We start from the raw sequence: 22,412 nt of genomic DNA on the forward strand, positions 1-22,412 counted from the left end.
ACATCCCCTATCCCTCCCCCCCCCTCCCCCCCCCCTTTCTTCATTCACATAAAGTGGAACCTCACAAGTTTATTAGGCACAAAGCACATTACCAGAACAATCCATCAGTATTGACATGATTTGTTACATGTCTGAGCTGCTGCTAGCAAGTTACTGATCTCAGTTAATTATGTCTTAAGAGTGGAAAACATTACTGTCGTAGATCTCTAGCTGAAGGTTTTATAAGAAGTGAGTCACAATTAGTACAGTATTGCAATATTCACACTTTTTAATGTTATCATTGTATGACTTGTAGACCATTACATCTATATTTTGGTAGGAGAGATATTAGAAAAGTACAGTGTGACTATAATTAAAGTTAAACTTTCGAACCTCTGTAGAAATAACACCACTAGTCAGAATGATGTCAAATTGTTGCAATGAAATATTATCGGAGAAGGGGGGAAATGTATGGCAGAAGAAAAATGAATAGTTACAAAATACAGCAATAATGGCTTTGTAAGCATCATAATTTAATAGTGGTCAACTACAAATGACAAATGAATCGTACAACAGTACCTGAGGTGTACGTTTGACACTAAAACAAACTGCACTACTCAGTGTGCATGGGTGTACAGGTGTGATACTATTAGCTATGTAAGCCCATCTACCATGGCAAGATCACGTCACATTAGATGGGAGAAATCGGTTTTTAACTGTGCTGAGGCCAAAAACCGCATAAAAAGCATCAATCACTTCAGTTTTTAATTGTCCTGAAGCCAAAAACTGCATGAAAATCATCAATCAAAATCAAATCAAATTATTAATTTCCATGTGACTGACACAAAACATGTTCTATATGCTATCCACTGTTTTCTGCAACAAGTTGAAATCGAGAAACAGCATGTTCCACAACTGATCGAAGTGTTTCTAGGGTCATGTTCAGAATGTGTTGCGCAATGCAATTTCCATGTGACTGGCGCAAAATATGTTCTACATGCTGTCCACCGTTTTCTGCAACAAGTTGAAATCAAGAAACAGCTTGTTCCACAACTGATCGAAGTGTTTCCTGGGTCACGTTCAGAATATGTTGTGCAATGCGTGCCTTCAGTGCAGCTAAGTTTGCAGTCAGAACGAACACATCATCTTTCAGATAGCCCCACAGCCAGGGGTCACACGGATTAAGATCAGGTGATCGATACGTCCAGGCTGTAGGGAAATGGCAGCTCATAATTTTAGCATTTCCAAAATGGCGCTTCTGCAGCTGCTTAACTGGATTTGCAATGTACGGAGGTGTGCCATCTTGCATAAAAGTGATCCCATCCACACTGTTGGAGTGCTGGAATGACGTGGTTGTACAAAAGACACTCATAGGCCTTACCAGTGATAGTACAGGTAACAGGACCGGAAGCACCTGTCTCTTTGAAAAAAATATGCCCCTATGATAAATAATGCCGTAAACCTGTGCCACACAGTCAACTTTTCAGGATGAAGTGGTACTGGTTGATTTGCGTGTGGATTTTCCGTTGCCCATATTCAACAATTCTGTGTAATGACATAGTGACAAAGCAAGCTGGTGTATTTTTACTTCCTCTCTTGTTTTGCCATTTGACTCCTTAAAATTCATTTTTTCATGTCTGACTACTTACGATTAACATACGTGAGTATAATCTGCATTTTCATAAAAGAGAAAAGTTGGCCCTCAGTTTTCAAGAATATAACACCAGATCTAATTTTGTTCTTAGTTTTATGTATGTAATAGATTTTCTAATTTATTTTGACTATGCCTAGTTAGTAACATTTGTTATAGGGTGAAATCTGTTTGGCTCTATTCGAAAACATGTTAGCAAAGCTCACCCTTAATTAATTCCAAAGTAATTACCAGTTTTTTCAAAAGTATTGTTTGCATAACTATATCTGTTAATTTCATCGTTTAAACAAATATTTCGGCCTAACCCTTGCAGTAGAAGAAACTGTTAAAAAGATGCAATTTTTTGATGTATTCTGTTAATTTAATGAGTTAAGTTTTAATTGTAATTTCTGTAAATTAAACATCAAACAATTTGCTGTTTCAATGCCTATTATTGTGATGATATATAAGAGCCCGATTTTTGGTCCCGAGACAGTCAGTTCATGAACCAAGTTTCAGACGAGGAACACGTCTTGGTTAGATCAACAACAATGCATCCACTGAACTGTGAAATAAATGTAATAGGCCATGTGCTAAAACAATGAGAGTGTCTGTTCAATACATACCTTATTATGTGACAAGGACTGTGTACTTAGATTTTAACTGCTCATAGCTGTTCAACAGTAAACTATTGTAGCAGTATGTTGATGTTTGCTGGCAACCTATTAATGAGACTTATCGAAAGTTAAACAATAGTGCACTGGCGTGTAACTGTGTATTATTGGGGGCTTGTGAACAGTGAAAGTAAAGAACTGTGAAACGCAAATGTACACCTGTCGGCTACATCATTTAGTCAGTTTTGAACTTCCACTCCCCCCCCCACCCCCCCCCCACCCCTCCACCATTTTTCTGCCAGTGTAGCAACGCAGTACCTCAACATTGAAGACAATCAACGAAGAAATAAAGCAGGCAAACGTCACAACATATCCTGTCAGATGGAAGGGGGCTTCATCTGTCCACATCTTCCACGGCCAATCATTGTCTACGTCCATGCAAGCAAGAAATTCTAAAGCAAAGGTGTTGCTTGGTGGCAGGTCAACAGGAAGAAACTCGTGCACATGAGTAATTTTGAATGGATAGCAAATAAGGATGTTTCATAGGATTTTACGCACCGTGCTCACCGGTATGTCCAATTTTTGGGCAATTCTCCATGCAATACGCGTTCGCACACCACCACTCATCTCCTCCTGCATTGCCGTGGCTACTGCTTCCACTGATGTTGAATCAATTCATTTCCTCCCTCTACCATGTTGCACATCAGAAGAACCCGTCTTTTTGAATATCCGAATCATTTTCACCAGACATCGGACCAACGCCTTTTTTCAAACCCTTCAGTGTCCAGAACTGCTGCAGAGCAGTGTGTGCACAGTCATCATTGTCGTAACACAGCTTTACAAGCAAAGTGCGATCCTGCATTGAGACAGTAATGGCGAAGGCCGCAGATGCGAAAGGAGGAAAAGCCATGTACCTGGCATGTTTATACCAACTTCAGTGGGTTGTGCGCATGACGGGTGTTTTTATTTACATATTCTATCACATACAGTGCCATCTATTCGTCAATTTTCACATTATTTTTTTTCCTCTGCCGTATGTTTTCCCCCTTCTGCGATAATATTCAATTGCAGTTTGATGTCATTCTGACCATGGTCTTATTTCTATAACGTTTTGAAAGTTGAACTTCAATTATAATCACCCTGTACTTTAGTCCACTTCCATCAGAAGGAGAATTACTCTTGCAAGATAAAAAGTACTTATAGTGAACTCAAGAATTTTTCCCAATGCAGTATTCCACAAATCATTCTTTACTGCAGATTTACCAGGACACATTTGTGGAGAAAGGCTGATGATAATCAGTTCACTATAACACCCAACAAGTCAGAAAGTATAGCAACTGTACAGTTCATCGGAATATTTTCCTTTATCACTCATTTGCATAAAAGAAATTGCATGTATGTGTTATTTGAATGAAATGTATTGAGATATGACATAGTGAGTCGAGATCCAAGTAGAAAAGTGAAAGTTCAATTATTTTTTCATCTAAATAGCTTATAATTGAAAATTATATTTTTGTAATTTAAAACTATATTCTTTATTCTGCAGACTCTTAAATTGGAGGATTATATGCTGTATGCCCATGGTTCTGACCTGTGTCATGATTTGGAGCTTAGACATGCTATGGCTAACTGCTTTGAAGCCTTAATGGGGGCCCTGTTTCTGGATGGAGGAATTGGAGTGAGTTTCAAAGTTGTTGTTTTTCTGTTGCAATAAAAAGTATAATGGTAACATGTAAGTAAGTTGCTTTGATGGAAGTAAGAATTTTAATGGTCATATTTCTTCATCCAATGTATTGTATTTTATTAAATTGTGTTTCTTATTTCAAATAAAAGAAAATAGGAGAATTTCTTGTAATAGTAAAGGAAAAACAGAGTCATTCTTCTTGTGCTGCTTACAAAAGTTAAATCACACTGAGACACATTGATTAATCAGTTGGAGAGCATGAGAGATTTCTCTTTTCCTCACTGGAGAGCTGGAGTTATGATAACAAATATTAAGGCTTGGTCTCAGTGGACGATAAGTAGAAAGTAAAGGGGTAAAATGTATTTGCTTGAAACAGTGTGATTTGTGTTCATTTATCATTGTTTGTTCATGGGGGGTACCAGTGTTTCCTTAAAAATATGCTGCAAATCAGTTATCAATAGGTGTAGCCAGTTATATCCATATTCTCCACTTTTTGTTCCAATTTCACGTAAGAAATTGCATTTCATTTGTACATTATGGTTTGTCTCTTCCTTCTGTCTTTCAGTTGCAGCTGTCGTATGCATTCCTACTTGTCAGATTTATTATTTAAAGGAAGGGTGTCTTCTCTGGACACTTCATGTTCTTCTGCAGTCTTAGTTTTCATTCTCATTAAGATCTTCCCATTCAGAATAGATTTTGTTTTATATTCAATGATAGTTGCTTCCTTCTTTGTGTTTTACTGCAACATCAGTGCTTATTTAGATGTATAAGTAAAATATCTACCTAAAAATTTAACAGTTTCTTCTTCATTTTTAGGTGGCAGACAAGGTATTTTCAGAAACATTATTTAAGGAAGATCTGGATTTGTTAGATGTGTGGGTGAACTATCCTCCACATCCTCTGCAAGAACAAGAGCCAATGGGGGATAGAAAGTGGATACCAGCTTTTGAGCTTTTGCAAGTGAGCTGACAAACATTGTGTTTGAGACCTACTTTGTCACTTATCATTTGTGATATGTATGAGTTTTTGCATGGAGTAACTTTTTTAAGTATGCCATGTGTAATTTTCATTTTCTTTGTTTCCAATAATTCAAATTGTATAAAAATTTTAACGCCTCAAACATTTTTCAGATGTTACTCAAATGTAAATATTTTTCAGTATTGTTCTACTTTTTTTCCCCAGAAACTGACAAAATTTGAAGAATCTATTGGAGTTGAATTTAAACACATAAGGCTCTTGGCTCGAGCATTTACGGACCGAAGCATTGGTTACACCAACTTGACACTGTAAGCACTGTTCCTCCTGTAAGGAATATATTTTAAACTATAAAATAAAAACATTGGAGAGCACATGCTTCCCTGTTCTTGTAATAGCTCTGGTTGGTGTTGGGCAGGCAAAAACAAATTTGTAAATGAAAGAATGGTTGAAACATTGGTAGCATGTGAATGGTAGACAAACGTAGCTCACAACTTTTGTGATACACTTTGAATGTTACAATGATCCAGCCATGGACAAACTCATTACCTGTTATTCTTTATGGTTAGTAATGGAGCTGGCTGTGATATTTTTGCCACATATTCTGTAGTGTTCTTATTGCTTCAGTCATATTGCATGGTTCCTGTAGTTGAAATAAAGTCTTTTTCTGAAAACAATGTCTAGTTAAGCCCATCACTATGGTCTTTATTTTCGTACAACCATGCATTATAAAACTTACACTGTGATGTACTTAATGTGTTTTGATACTTTGCATGAACATGGTTTGAAATATTCATGCTCTTTTGGAATAACAGTGTAGAGGGTGCAGAAAAACTGCCATGAAATCTTAACACTAGATAGCTGATGCCAGTAGAAACCAAAATTACTAATGTTGTGTAGGTTGACAGTGCACAATTTTTAAACTATGGAAACGGTGCCACATGCTCTGATTGGCCACAGGATTGCCCTGTTGCCAGATGCTCTGGACAATGCATGACCACAAATCCTTTGCCTGCCAGAGATCACAATGTGTCTGAGGCGGTCCGCATGCTTGGTTGTAGTGCGCCAGCCTTACACTCTGGAAGCCTGGGGGTGAATCCTCAGGTGTCCCAACATATCCATTGTAGTTTCATGATAAGACGTACTGGGAACAAGCCCATCAACAGCTGCTAGTTCACTTACAGAAAGTCTTTTACAAATTGTGTCGGCCCTGAAAAGGTCCGTTTTTTGTAGCTAGGACATTGTTTACTTAAAGTATGCGCTCGGACTGTTGACCCTCGGATGCGACACGAGCTTGGTAACGTCGAGTGGTGTTTTGCCGAACTCTTTCAAAGATTCCTGTCATTGCCCTGATGTCACTGGCAGCATGGTGAACACGATCCATTAATTCGTCTTTGTTTCTAGGTTGTTCGCATCCAGGTGGATGAACTAGAACCTTGAAGAGTCACCACAGGAAAAAGTCCGGTGGCGTGAGGTCTGGTGATAGCGGGGGCCACGTCCTACGAGCACTTCTGCCAATTGCCCGTCCATCAAAGAGTTCATTTAAATATCCGCGCACAGCACAACTGTTACGTGCGGACGCCCCATCATACTGCAACCACATGCGTAGCCATATGTCCAGGAGAACAACATCGTCCAGCAGGCTGGGTAGAGTTACTTGCAAAAAGTGAAGGTAATTTGCCCCCTAGGTCGAGGAGGCAGATGGACTGGCGCAATCAGATACTCACCCACAATGCCTGCCCAAATGTTGAGCGAAAATGGTTCCTGGTGTCCATGGACATACGTGATGTGAGAATTTGCCCTTGCCCAGTAATGAATGCTTCGAGTGTTGTAAAGGCCATCCCGATGGAAGGTGCACTCGTTGCTAGACAACACAATGGTGGGAAAGTCGGAATCTTGTGTAACACGTCGCAGAAACCACCAGCAAAAGCTTACCTCTGTTCATAGTCCGCCACAGGATTTAGGTCTTGGACAGAGTGGAAACTAAATGGATGCTGGCCGTTATCCCTCAAAACCTCCCAGGCCAATTGATAAGTGACCCCAACACTGTGTCCAATTGCTCAAGTACTTGTCATAGGTGCTTCCTCGAAGCGATCAAGAACAGTCTCTTCAAATGCAGCATCCTGTTGTGTTCGAGGTCTTCCTCCATCACCATGATATCCCACTAATGAGCCTGTTTCACCAAGTCGCTGGTGAATTGCTGTAAATGTTCATGGGTGTGGGTGGCATCTTGATGGGTACTGTTCCTCATACAACCATTGAGCTCCATGTGCATTACCGTCGGCTAGTCCATAAACAAAAACGAATACTGTGCCGCCATGCTTACTGTATGACTAAATCGCAGGTGATTTTTGTGTGTGTGTGTGTGTGTGTGTGTGTGTGTGTGTGTGTGTGTGTGTGCTCCAAAGTGAAGCTTATGTGTTAATACCTCTGATTTGAGGTGGAGATGAACAGCAAGACCTATTCGAGATGTGCACATATCATGTTAGGGCAGTGATGGGGTAAGGGATGTTTTTATGTGTGAACTGACAACCATAGCGCTGCCAGTCAACTGCCGAATGGCAACAGGGCAATCCTACAACCAATCGGAGTATGTGGCGCCGAGTTTCCTTAGTTTAAAAATGGTGCGTTGTTGACCTACACAACATTAGTAATTTTGGTTCTTACAGGCATCAGCTATCCAGGATTAAAATTTCGTGACACAAATTGTCTCCATCCTGTATTTGGCTTGCATAGTTTTATTCTATTCCATGTTTAGTGACAACAGTAAGTCATCACTTTTCCTTCAGTAGATGAACAGCAATATCTTAAAAATGTATTTTTCAAAATGTATAATTATATTTCTTTCAGTAGTATGACTGTGATATTTCTTTGTGTAAATTCTACAGGGGTTCAAATCAGAGGCTTGAGTTCCTTGGAGATACTGTCCTGCAGTTAATTGCTTCAGAGTATTTGTACAAATACTTTCCCGAGCACCATGAAGGTCACTTGTCTGTAAGTATTCCACAGTTGTTATTCAGCACATGGTGTGTGTGTGTGTGTGTGTGTGTGTGTGTGTGTGTCAGAGAGAGAGAGAGAGAGAGAGAGAGAGAGAGAGAGCAGGAGGGGGGAGAACAAAATACCTGGTTTTCAGTAGGGTATAGTTGTGTGTAAATGAGTTAGTGTGGGAAAATTCAGAGTGGGATTGTGATTTTGAACAAGATACAAATCACAATCATCATAAAACTAGAGATCTGTTGGCAGACTACCAGCAGCACAAAGATCTCAGCAGAATTTGAACCAAATAAGTTTTACTTTCCATATTTTCCACAATCAGTTGTGATAAACTGCTACCCTGCCTTACACTGTTCATAACACTAACTTGTCTTTGTTGACCTTCCCCTTTTTACTTCTACTTGGATTTCGTAGATGATGTAGGGCATGAAAGCTGCCCGCTTCGTAAACTACCAGCACTGTGGACAGGCCAGTGCCTGCGATGCATGTCAGCCCATCTATTGCTCTCAGATTTAGCCCACTCAGTTTTGAGATATTTTAACACATTTTTAAACAATGGAAACTCTAGGATGGAATAACAAAAATATTATGGAAAGCATAGGCTGCTATTCACCACATAGAAGAGGCGTTGAGTCACAGACGGACACAATCAAAAGAATACTAAACATTTAAGCTTCTGGTCAAAAGGCATTTTTCAGAAATAGAAAGCACACACACACACACACACACACACACACATACACACACACACACACATTGCCACTGTCTCCAGCTGCTGTGGCATGACTGCGTACTGGAGCTGCGGGTCTAAGGCTTCTATTCAGTCCCTTGTTGAGCAGTCTGGTATGGCAGTTGAAGACAGCAAAACGAAAGCTAAAGTTTTAAAATTAACATTCAAGAAATTGTTCACACTGGAGAATCATTCAAACATACCATCATTTGACCATTGGACAGACTCCCATATGGATGACATAATAATAAGCATTTCTTGTGTAGAGAACAATTGAACAATTTGAAAGCAAATAAATCACTGGGTCCAGATGAATCCCAGTTTAATTTTACAGAGTACTCTCCAGCATAGGCTCCTTACCTACCCAGCACAAAGTCCAAGCGACCGAAAAAGCACAGGTTATTACAATATATAAGAAGGGTAAAATAACGTACCCACAAAATTACAGACCAATATCCTTAACTTCTGCTTGCTACAGAATCCTTGAACATATTCTCAGTTCGAATATAATAAACTTTCTTGAGACTGAGAAGCTTATGTCCATGAATCAGCATGGTTTCAGAAAACATTGCTCGTGTGAAACTCAGCTTACCCTTTTCTCACATGTTTTACTGTGAATTATGGCTGAAGGGCAACATACAGATTCCATATTTATAGATTTCCAGAAAGTGTTTGACACAGTGCTGCAGTGCAGGGTGTTAATGAAGGTATGAGCATATGGAATAAGTTCACAGATATGTGAGTGGCTTCGAGACTTCATAAATAACACACCCAGTGAACTTTTTTTTTAACTTTTTTTACTTTGATAGCTCATCTTTAGATTCTTATGAGCTGAATCCAAATCTAGCCTTAGTTTTCTTGTATCACCCATAGTTTTTGAGCAATATGCTTTTTATTATATGGTATAAAAATCCTATGCTATATGGTAAATGGGGAAATTAATGAAATGCTTTGTTACAACATAAGCATGGTTTGTATTTACAGTAAGCTACTTAAAACAATGATATATGTTAATAGAGGTTTCACTTGTCAGCTAGAATTGGTTTGTATTTTCTTTCTCTTTTTTTCTGTGAAGCTTCTTGTGTAGCATTTTTTATGATGATGAGTTGCTTGCTGAACTTCTCGGTGAAGTGACCAACAGTAGTCCCCCATCATGTTGGCGTTCCAGCGGTCTTGATAGCATTTTTCCATCGCTTTAATGTCCTGGTGAAAATCTACAGCATGCCCTACAGGTCGGATGGCAGACAGAAGGTTAGGGTGGCTTATTACCTTCTTGTTTTTCGAATTATGCCCAGTAATATCAACACTGCAAAAGTAGCAATCATCAAAATGATTTCATGGCTCTCTCCATATTGTAGGAACAGCAAATCTAAAGGCTTTTTTTCTCCTTTTTGGACAATTTTCTCAGATCTTCAACATACACATAACATACCTTATGCAGTGCCCAAGATTTATCTCCATCACCAAGTTTAGATCCAAAGTATGATATATAAACATTTTTCACTCCGCTGCAGAGTGAATTCTCATTCTGGAAACATCCCCCAGGCTGTGGCTAAGCCATGTCTCCGCTATATCCTTTCTTTCAGGAGTGCTAGTTCTGCAAGGTTCGCAGGAGAGCTTCTGTAAAGTTTGGAAGGTAGGAGACGAGATACTGGCAGAAATAAAGCTGTGAGTACCGGGCGTGAGTCATGCTTCGGTAGCTCAGATGGTACAGCACTTGCCCGCGAAAGGCGAAGGTCCCTAGTTCGAGTCTCGGTCGGGCACACAGTTTTAATCTGCCAGGAAGTTTCAAAGTCTGTAATGTTTCTTTGGTGTTTTTTAATCATTAATTCACCACAAATGTAACAAAAACCGTCAGCAGACTTTTTACAACCTTGATTAGACATTGTACTGAACACATGTAAAGGAAACAGGAAATGGGGTTAGGTTGACAGTAAACAAAACACCATCCGTTAACACAAAAATAGAATCGACATTTTTTTGCCAGAAAATGTTTTTCAGCGGTGCTACCAATATCATCTATATCCATTACACCTCCTTTTAAAATTATTTTACCTATATAAAAGCTGTTAAATTGTTTAAATTTAATAAATTTAACTGTAAAATGTAAAGAAATGGTGGGCAATACAGTTTTTTAAGTATTATATTTGGATTTCCCACCCTAAAAAACAAAATAATAAGGTATTTTCAGAAAAAATGTTTTTCCATCGTTGACCTGTGTAATAGAACCCAATATGTTGTCCTCAATGGTGAATATTCATCAGAGACACGGGTATCGTCAGGAGTGCCTAGGGAAGTGTGGTAGGGCTGCTGCTGTTCTGTATATACATAAATGATTTGGCAAACAGGATGAGCAGCAGTCTGTAGTTGTTTGATGGTGATGCTGTGATGGATGGTAAGGTGTCGAAGTTATGTAACTGAAGGAAGATACAAGGTGATAGACAAAATTTCCAGTTGGTGTGATGAATGACAGCTAGCTCTATGTGGAAAAATGTAAGTTAATGCAGATGAGTAGGAAGATCAAACCTGTAATGTGCGAATACAGCATTATTAGTTTCCTTCTTGACACAGTCAAAGCGATATGAGGTGGAATGAGCATGTGGGAACTGTGGTAGGGGAGGCAGTTGGTTGACTCTGATTTATTGGGAGAATTTTAGAAAGAGTGGTTCACCTGTAAAGGAGACTGCATATAGGATGCTGGTACAACCTTTTCTTGAGTACTGCTTGAGTGTTCTGTACCAGGTCAGATTGAAGGAAGACATTGAAGCAGTTCAGCGGCAGACTGCAGTAGGTTCGAACAACACATAAGTGTTATGGAAATTCTTCGGGAACTCAATTGGGAATCCCTGGAGGGAAGGCGATGTTACTTTCGAGAAACATTATTGAGAAAATACTGAGAACCGGCATTTGAAGGTGATTGGTGAACAATTCTACTGCTGCCAATGTATGTTGCGCAAAAGGACCACAGAGATAAGATACGAGAATTAGGCCTCATACGGAAGCATATAGACAATCATTTTTCCCTCACTCTGTTTGTAAGTGGAACAGGAAAGGAAATGACTAGTAGTGGCACAGTGTACCCTCCGTCATGCACCATACAGTGGCTGGCAGAGTATTCTATGTAGCTATAGATGTAGAGTGGGTGCTGGGGATGGGGAGGGAGGTGAGGGGGGATAATGGAGAGGGGAGAGGAAAGAGGAGAGATGTAGAAAAGGGGAGGAGACTAACGAGTGCAGTGGCGAAATGAGGGCACATATAGTGCTGGAGTTTGAGCAGCAGGGAAAGGGATAGATAGGTGGAGGTCTGGGACTAGTGAAGGTTGAAGCCAGGGGGTTGAGAGAACAAACGATGTGTTGTAGGGAGAGTTCCCACCTTTACATTACAAAAAGCTGGTGTTGATAGGAAGGATCCAGATGGCACAAGCTGTGCATCATTCATTTAAGAGAAGCACATTGTGTTGGGCAGCATGTTCAGCAACAGGGTGGTTCGGTTTGCCAGTGGCCATTCATGTAGACAGACTGTTAGTTGTCAGGCCCACATAGAAAGCAGTGCAGTTGTTGCAGATTAGTTTATAGATCACATGGCTGCTTTCACAGGTAGATCCATCTTTGATGCAATATGAGATGCCTGTGATAGGACTGGAGTAGGTGGCAGTGGAAGGCTGTATGGGATAGGTCTCATATCTATGTCTATTGCAGGAATATGAGCCGTGAGGCAAGGGGTTGGGAGAAGGGATGGACAAGAATATTGCGAAGGTTCTGTGGGCAGTGGAATACCACTGTGGGCAGGATAGTGGGTAGAATATTCCTCATTTTAGGGCACAGTAAAAGGTAATTGACTACTTCTCTAGTGTAATATCAGTTTCTTGTGCATCTCTTTTGACCTCTTCTACCCACTTATAAGTGGACTTTAATGATATGACGTAGATGAAAATCTTTTTGGTCAGCTGCTTTTTGCCCATTATTGCCAGGTTTCCATAAAACTTCAACTGCCATTTCTGCATTGTGTCCATGACATTTAGAGCTCCTCATTTTTCCTTTTCTTTCAAATCCTATTCAAGTCTTCTGGCCCAGAATTTTCCTGAGAATCTTCCTTTTCTAACTTTGTAGTGCTTCCAACTTTTTGATTTTTAGTTAAAATAAGATCTTCTAAAGTGCAGAGTCCTATTTTTATAACTGAATTATAGTGCCTGATTTTGACCTTGTAGGAAATCGCTTGTTTGTTATGCCACTTATGTCTGAGTTTGGAAGCTAGATGTAATTTTCTGGCTCTTTCTTTGACTGCCTCTTTATCTAGTCTATTGGGTTGGTTGGGTTGGGTTGTTTGGGGGAAGAGACCAAACAGCAAGGTCATCGGATTAGGGAAGGAAGTTGGCCGTGCCCTTTCTATTGGGTTGGATCCATTCTCCTAAGTATTTGAATTTATTTGTCCTTTTACTTTCCCATATTTTACCTCCAAGTATTTCTCTTCTTGGTATCTGTGTTCCATACAGTCAGTCTTTTCACACAAAATTTTGGGATCCATTTTTCCAGCGACTTGCTGCAAGATCTGGAGCATCCTTCCAGTTTCTGCCAGACAGCAAAAGGTCATTATTTACAGTGTTGAAAATGGTTGTGATATAGGGTGTGAGCAGGGCACGGTCAAATGGGTGGTGCCCCAGGGATCAGTGCTGGGGTCACACCTGTTCCTTATTTTTATAAACAATATGCCCTCTAGTATTACAGGTAATCTAAAATATTTCTGTCTGCTGATGACACTAGCTTGGTAGTAAAGGATGTTGTGTGCAACATAAGCTCTGTTTCAAATAGTGCAGTTCATAACATAGTAATGAAATAGAGTGAGTGGTCATGAATTTTGTTTTGAGTTTCAGTCAGGTGCATACCCCCATAAATGTTGTATCCAGCCATCTATTCCATATTACTCACAGACTATAATTTGACATCTGTCAAGAGAGGGGGACAGAGGAGCACACAGTGTTTGCTGCAGGGAAAGGTGAAGTGCAGGATGTGTGTGTCCAAGTACTGTATGTACACTGTGTAGGCAACACAGACTTGTGTTTTGAGCTTCCACAAAAGCAGCAAAGTGCAGGGAAGGATATAATCATCAGTTAAATACCTTCTAATGTCAAAATTAAGATCTTTGTTTGTACTGTCATGTCAAACAATGAAAAACAATGGCAAAAGTGGATCAAAAACACAGATAACAACGACAGAGTTAAGTGACAGAGCTGACAACAAGCAGTCTACACCAGTTAATTTTATGCTGCACAACTGGCAACAAACATTGTCATATCAATACTGCTTGAAGCCTTCCAACTGCTGCTGCCCCCCCCCCCCCCCTTTTTCATATCACAGAGATAACATTGTTTTACACAATACAAATAGTTTAACAGCATTAATTTACAGCAATTGAAAAGAGTGCTATAAGTAGTTTGATTAATAAACAATTTCCTGTTGGACATTAGATGAGGAAATGGAAATTAAAACATTGGAAGACCCAACACCTGCCATCAAGCAAACAATTTCAGTGAAAGGTAGGACCTACTATAGAATTTTCAGAACTAACATGTTTCATGAACATGATTGATTGTGCAGTAATGATGTAAAAATACTCTGTTTCATTTTCCATTTGTACTATTTTGAAAATTTATGGAGCTATTTTAGTATTCACATAACTAAAGTCCGTATATATACAGGGTGTCCATAAGGTCCCTTTACAACTTCAAAATTTTATTACAACGGCAGTTGTTGAAATGTTTTAACAATATTTCTTTTATTGTAATCAGTGTTTATAAAAGTTTTTTTGAGAGTGTTTAATAGACATCTATATGGGCGGCTTTAGTTGCACGAAGCACATCAAGATTGTACTCAATTTCTTGCCATGTTCGCTGTAGCATAGCGTCATCAGTGGTGGTAATGGCATTACAAATCCTTTGCTTCAAGTCATCAATGTCCCATATCTGTGTTTGATACACAATATCTTTTACATACCCCCATATAAAAAGTCCAAGAAAGTTACATCTGGCGAACGTAGTGGCCAAGGAGTTGGCCCATCCCCCCCAATCCATGTCCCTGGAAATGTTTCATTGAGGAACCGATGAACATGCAGTCCCCAATGTGGTGGTGCACCATCTTGCTGGAAAATGATAGCTGATCGTAAATCAGTCAATTGTGGGGCTACATGTTTGGTCAGAAGGTTGAGGTAAACATCTGCAGTAATTGTTGTCTTGTTGAAGAAAAATGGACCAATTATTTGGCTGCACATGATTCCACACCACACATTCACTTTTGGACTATCCTGGTGAAGCTCCATAGTCACATGGCGGTGTTCAGATCCCCAGATTCTCACATTGTATCTGTTTAATGTCCCAGAAACATGAAAAGTTGCCTTGTCACAGAAACAAACTCGCTTGAGGAATGCTTCATCCTCCGAAAGGCGTTCCAGCATGTTGAGTGCAAACTCTGTCCATTTTGGCTTGTCATTTGGCTAAAGTGTCTGTAACAGTTGCACTTTGTAAGCGTACAACCGTAAGTTCTTGTTGAGGACCTTGTGCACAGTTCATTGTGGTAGTTGCATTTGTCTGGAAGCAGTGCAGATGGACTTTGTAGATGAATGAGTGAAGATGTTTAAAACACAATCGATGTTTTCCTCGGATGTTCTTGGACGCCCACTCCTCCCTTTATCCAACACTGTCCCTGTCTCCATAAATTTTTTGTGCCATGCGTGGATTGAAGGGCGCGATGATGGATCTCTTCCATACTTTGTTCTGAAGTTTCATTGAATCTGTACATCCGATTTTGTCTCAGTAAATCAGAACACACATTGTGTCTTCTCTTGAGGCATTTCCATTTTATAGAGGTTCAGTTCCTTCCACCAACAAAAAACTTCAGTAAACAGTGATTACAATAAAAGAAATTTTGTTAAAATATTTCAACAATTGTCTTTGTAATAAAATTTTGAAGTTGTAAAGGGGCTTTATGGACATCCTGTATTTTGGAAAGTTGGAACCTAAAAATTGCTGTGAAGAGTAATTTGAAATTAAAAATAGTCAAAGGTGTATCATGTTTATCAACCCATTATGCAGAGCTCTATTTTGAAAAACTCTTGAGAGACAATTGCATTGGAGGAATGTATGCAAAAAAATCATATCACTTCATCAACAGCTGACATAGTGAAGAGAGAATACTTAAATTTTGTGAATATTCTGCACAACAACTGAAATAATTCAGTACTAAGAAGGATAAACTTTATCACTTTCTGTTGAATTTATTGCAGAGTGTGAAGCATGGTTTCATCAAGTTCATGCAGAAGCTGTTATGCATGTTTCATAGAACTGCTGCAGTTGAAAGATGCTTTCCTGTTAACAAAGAAGTTTTAATTGAAAACTTAGAAGAAGATACAATTGTTGCAGAAAAAAAGTTTTATAATGCAATACAGTCATTAGATGGTGTACACAATAGGGAGGAACAACTGAATCAGTGATACTAGCTGTGAAGAATGGTTTATCAAAAGGAGTAGAAGCCTTAAAAAAGAAGAAATCTGATGAAAATGAAGTGACCAATCTTAAAATAAGGAAGTTCAAGAAATAAAAAAAGCTCAAAAATAAAAAAGAATGATTGTAGAAAAGGCAAAAGAAGAAGTCAAAGTTTTAGGTGCTGAAATTTCAAGTTTAGCTAAGAAACTGAAACACTGAATCTTTTGCTACGAAGTTTAACACTTCACATAAATTTTGTGCATTTGAAATTGTTATATTGTCTCGGAGAAAATTATAAGGTTTCAGTACATTACTATGTTAAAACAATTTGTATTTTAGTTGATGTGATGATAAATATATCAGAAAATAGACATACCCTACCATATGTGAGTCTTTATAGCATTTGATGAATGGCATACAAGTCATACACAGTCACATTGTTCTTGCTGACACACATTTAAGTGATATAAGAATTATTACACTCAGCTTTGTTTCAACCAGCTTTCAGGTTCATAAAAAAGTGTTTTTGTCATTGTACCAGGCATATTTTCGAGAGGTCATGAATGTAAATAAGAACGTAATGAGGAGGTAACGAATTTGATCCTCTAAAGGTATGTAGACACCCTCTGTAGAAGGGCTTTATACAAAGGACATGGGTAACATCTCTTTGTTTTTGTCCTCCTGATGAAAAGTCATAATCCTCAACTTGATATGTGACATCCAGCAAGCAGTGAAGGATATGATGCACCCCAAAGTTGCGCTTTAGTAACTTTTCTGATAATTCAACTTTCTGCACAGAGCCATCCATGACAAAACTATTCTATATGGTGAGAAAGATGTACGAGACAGGCAAAATACCCTCAGACTTCAAGAAGAATATAATAATCCCAGATCCAAAGAAAGCAGGTGCGAAAATTACCAAGCTATCAGTTTAATAAGTCATGGCTGCAAAATACTAACACACTGAACTATCAGTTTAATAAGTCATGGCTGCAAAATACTAACACGAATCATTTACAGAAGAATGGAAAAACTCATAGAAGCCGACCTCGGGGAAGATCAGTTTGGATTCAGTTTGGATTCCGGAGAAATGTAGGAACACACGAGGCAATACTGACCCTATGACTTCTCATAGGAGATAGATTAAGGAATGGAAAACCTATGTTTATAGTATTTGTGGACTTAGAGAAAGCTTTTGGAAATGTTGACTGGAATATTCTCTTTTAAATTCTGAAGGTGGCAGGGGTAAAATACACTGAACAAAAGGTTACTTATAATTTGTACAGAAACCAGAAGGCAGTTATAAGAGTCAAAGGGCACGAAAGGAAAGCAGTGTTTGAGAAGGGAGTGAGACACGGTTGTAGCCTATCCCCGATGTTATTCAGTCTGTATATTGAGCAAGCAATAAAGGAAACAACAAAAAAAAAAAAAAATTGGAGTAGGAATTAAAGTCCAGGGAGAAAAAAATAAAAACTCTGAGGCTTGCTGATGACATTGCAATTTTGGCAGAGACAGCAAAGGACTTGGAAGAGCAGTTGAAGGGAGTGGGCAGTATCTTGAAATTAGGATGTAAGATGAACATCAACAAAAGCCAAACAATGATAATGGAATATAATCAAATTAAATCAGGTGATGCTGAAGAGGGAATTAGACTAGGAAATGAGACACTTAAAGTAGTAAATGAATTTTGCAATTTGGGAAACAAAATAACTGATTATGGTCAAAGTAGGGAGGATATAAAATGCAGACTGGCAATGGCAAGAAAACTGTTTCTGAAGAACAGAAACTTGTTAACACTGAGTATAGATTTAAATGTCAGGAAGTCCTTTCTGAAAGTAATTGTGTGGAGCGTAGCCATGTATGGAAGTGAAACATGGATGATATATAGTTTAGACAAGAAGAGAATAGGAGATTTTGAAATGTGGTGCTACAGAAGAATGCTGAAGATCAGATGGGTAGATCATGTAACTAATGAGGAGGTACTGAATAGGATTGGGGAGAAGAGAAATTTGTGGTACTACCTGACCAAAAGAAGGAATTGGTTGGTAGGACACATTCTGAGACATCAAGGAATCACCAATTTAGTACTGGAGGGAAGTGTGTGGGGTAAAAATTATAAGAGGGAGACCACAAGGTGAATACAGAAAGCAGATTCAGAAGGATGTAGAGTGCAGTAGTTACTCAGAGATGAAAAGGCTTGCACAGGACAGAGTAGCATGGAGAGTTGCATCAAACCAGTCTTTGGACTGAAGACCACAACAATATGCTTCATCCATACATTTGTAGTCAAATGTTTTATAGGGATAACAGAAATAAGTAGATCATTGTTGTTCTGAAAAGATATCTACTTTGTTGTGTATGAGAGTATTATGACACAAACAGAATTTAAATTTTCAAGTGGTTACTTGTCTAGTAATACTTTCATTTGGTACACATTTGTTTGCTTATCATGTTTAAGAAATGCATATAGTGTCAGCTGTGGCCTTTGTTAATACATATTACATAATATTGTGTTCTGTGATTGTGTGTGCAGTACACAAAGGAAAAAAAAACTCTGTATATGGTTAATATAATAGTTAGTTGGTGTTACACATATATATTTTTCAGAGTAAAATTCAGTTGTCAGTTGGGAAAATATTTTTATTTTACAGTTTCAACAAATTAAAAATCCTTAATTTTATAGGCTTCTGAAAATGGCAAATTAATTAATAACAAAAGGAGGGTCAGCATTGGTCTTTGAGGGACAAATCTTTATTTTGAAATAAATGTGAAAGAAATAAAGTTTTCTACTTCAACGACTGATACTGACTCTCGTTTTGATATTAACACTAGTGTGGTAGTCATGGTGCATGCAGCTCCTGATGGAGCCCCTTAAAAAAAAAATTAAAAAAAAAAACATTGTCAAAGCCAGTAAGGCAAAATAAAAATATATTTGCAGCTGTCGACCAAATTTTATTGTGAAATATAAAGTACAGTTGCTGAAAATTACATCTATGAATAAAATATTTATTTTTCTTTCTTTTCTTCACAGCTTCTCCGCAGTTCACTCGTGAACAACAGAACTCAGGCAGTAGTATGTGACGATTTGGGCATGACAAGTTATGCCCTCTACTCTAATCCAAAGGCTGAATTGAAGACAAAGGACAGAGCTGATCTGCTGGAAGCATTCCTTGGTGCCCTTTACGTTGATAAGGTTTCTGTGTTTCCATCTTTTTAAATATTTGGTTCAGAGTGAATATGTGTATTAAGATGTGTGTGTCATAGATTAACATCTTTGGATGAAGCTGAGAGTAAATAGCAAGATGATTTTACTGCCACCATTCACTAATTTTAATTAAGTCCAGCATTACTTGGTTGTATAAAATAACTGTATAACTGATGAAATTCATTTATATTATTTTAAAGTGAATGTGTGAAACAATGGAAAGTATTAGATAGAATAACAATATGGAAAGAACAGATTGCTACTGACTACATAGACGAGACATTGAGTCACAACAGGCACAGTGAAAAAGAATGTTAAATAGTCAGCTTTCAGACTAAGTGCTTCATCAGAAGTAGAAAAGAGACACATCTTCACACAAACACAAGTCACACTTATATATGGTCACTGTCTCCATGCACCCGGGAACGATAGTGGCCTTCTGGTAAAGGACTTAGTCGAAAAACTGATTATTTAGTTCTCTGTCCCCCACCCTGCCATTGTCCCCATCTGTGACTCAGTGACTGCTCACAACAGGCAAAAATTTAAAAGGCTAACATTCAAGAATTTTTTTCGTCAAGAAATATGACCATTTCTATCATGTTAGGTTTAGATGGTGTGTCACCTGATGAATATACAGAGACCTGACAATGCTGGAAGAACATACACAGCCTTGTAATCAAAGGAACTTATTCCTAACACATTGCTGAAAGATCTTTTATAGGAAATGCTAGATAATGGAGTCATGCAAGAAGTTGAAGTAATGCAACATATCCAAGTAACTGATTATTTTCATACCACACCACACATTTATAGAGAAGTTTTCTTGAAAATATGTATTCAGTAAGGGCTATGGGAATTTGCAGCACCGCCAATGTCAGTTATTAATGTTATTGATACCATCACGAGTGGAAGCGGAGTGATCAGTAAACAGTAGTAATGGGATTGCAATTAGCTAATGACAAAATTCCAGTCATCTGTCTTCCTCTTCCTCTTGAAGGTGTTGAGTCTATTGTAAATATTAAGGATGAAGGCTGTTCATGCATGAGATCTGCCACATTCTTGAAGGTGAAATACCGATAAAGTGGAAATTCATGTGATTTTCGAATTTGTACATTTTGCCAACTAAATAATGTCTTCTACATCATTCACACCCTGTTTGTTTATACATACAACTAGGAAATATTGTCGCACTGAAACCACAATCAGGTCTAAATCTGAAGGCAGAATCATCCTGGACAGAGAGAGTAGATTAAATTAGATTCTGTTTTTGTGCCATAGACCCAAAAATGAGATAATTCTCGTGGGTGTGGAACAAGTCAGAAAGTGTAATATAAAAATCATAAAACATCACTACCCTGATCATCTGTCAGGAGATTGTCAAAATATGTGAATACAGTTTACATAATTAATACACTGGCAGAATGAAACATAGTTATGCACTTTTAATAAATTTGCCATACACGGAATACCTATTCTTGACTGTTGTGACCAAGTGCTGCCAAAACTGAAATCTAACAGACATTTTTACTTAAGCTGATCTAACAATCCTTGTTAAGATATTCATCTATGGTGTAGAATGAGTTACCTATCAAAAAGTCTTTCAAACTCTGTTTAAAGTGGTTTTATTTGAAACCATGTTTTCAGCCACTAATACAGTCATTGAATATTTCAGACATGTGGTATTTATAAAAACAATGGATATTCCAGAAAATAAAAGCATGAGAAAACAACTATTTCAAGAACTGCCCACAAATGATAAATACTAAATAACAAATAATTGCTGGGGGTCGAATTTGAATTGGCAACGCACAGTGCATTAAAGCACTGAAGCTAGCTACTGCATCACACTGCTCTCACCACAGTTCGTGGCATGGCGCCTTCATCTCGAGAAACAGCAACCAGCTGTTTCAGAAGTTCCTGTTGGTGCCGAAACGAGCACTCTGGATCTAGAGCTTGTCAGTGATCCTCTGTACGGCAGTTCTAGAGGACATTCACATTCTGGTCATGTTGTTACATCATCTTTACTGTGATGTGCATCAATAATAGCCCATCTTGGTGAAGCTTTGTGATCATAAAGTGTGTCTCCTTTTTCTGTGAACCCTACATTGTCAATTTGTGCCTTTGGACTGTACTAGGTCTTCATACAGAGAACATGGATAATGTATCTGCACTTTTGTCTTCTTGATGAAATGTCATAATCCTCAACAATGTATGAGGCATCCAACAAGCCATGAAGAATATGAACCCTCCAAAAGTGGCACTTTAGTAAATTTTCTGATAGTCTTTATTTCTGCACAGGTGTAAAAATCCAATCTGAGACTTATTGGTTCTATCTCACTGGGCAGTGCTTCACATTGTAGTGCTTTTGTTCCTCGTGGTCATCCATGCCACGCTGCTGTCTTGCTTCTTCAGTCCTGATGATGAGGCATTTCATGTAGTCATCCTGAGTATCAGTTAGTTGAAATGGGAACAGTGTATCCGTTGTTTCGGCCTAACAACTATGGAGCAGATAGAATAGGGTGAAGCTTGCAGTGTCTTGCTTCGCTTTGTTTTATGGAACGTCCTGACGGGGAGTATTGTATTCCAATCCCCTCTTCACCACTGGTGTACATCCAAAGCATATTTACCGGTGCCTTATTGAAGCCGCCTGTGGGGCCATTCATCTGTGGATGTGCCAACACCTTGCAGTTTGAGGAGGCCGAAATGCACGCTAAGCTCACGCAGGCTGGCGTGACGTCTGAAACAGGATACGTAATGAATGCTCTAAAGAAAAGTACGTAGCTTCTGGAATACTTAACTTTAATCCACATTTGTAGAGCATCGCTCTTGATGATACAATAATAGAATCTCAATATAAATGGAATACGGCGCCTTGCTAGGTTGTAGCAAAAGTAGCTGAAGGCTATTCTAACTATCGTCTCGGCAAATGAGAGCGTAGTTGTCAGTGAACCATGGCTAGCAACATCGGCTGTACAACTGGGGCGAGTGCTAGTACGTCTTTCTAGACCTGCCGTGTGGTGGCGCTCGGTCTGCAATTACTGACAGTAGCGACACGCGGGTCCATCGTATACTAGCGGACCGCGGCCGATTTAAAAGCTACCACCTAGCAAGTGTGGTGTCTGGCGGC

General features: G+C 38.7%; 1 protein-coding gene across 2 annotated transcripts in view; it reads left to right on the forward strand.

Moving 5' to 3' along the window:
* LOC126175876 (ribonuclease 3) overlaps nucleotides 1–22,412 on the forward strand; it is a 251,452-nt gene that overhangs the window by 122,526 nt on the left and 106,514 nt on the right. For both annotated transcript variants that reach the window (XM_049922913.1, XM_049922911.1), the window contains 5 exons: nucleotides 3,770–3,901; nucleotides 4,724–4,867; nucleotides 5,090–5,193; nucleotides 7,771–7,876; nucleotides 19,112–19,273. In XM_049922913.1, the coding sequence (XP_049778870.1) occupies nucleotides 3,770–3,901; nucleotides 4,724–4,867; nucleotides 5,090–5,193; nucleotides 7,771–7,876; nucleotides 19,112–19,273 (648 nt within the window). The remainder of the gene's footprint in view (nucleotides 1–3,769; nucleotides 3,902–4,723; nucleotides 4,868–5,089; nucleotides 5,194–7,770; nucleotides 7,877–19,111; nucleotides 19,274–22,412) is intronic.

Source organism: Schistocerca cancellata, chromosome 3, assembly GCF_023864275.1.
Source record: "Schistocerca cancellata isolate TAMUIC-IGC-003103 chromosome 3, iqSchCanc2.1, whole genome shotgun sequence".
Lineage (NCBI taxonomy): Eukaryota > Metazoa > Arthropoda > Insecta > Orthoptera > Acrididae > Schistocerca > Schistocerca cancellata.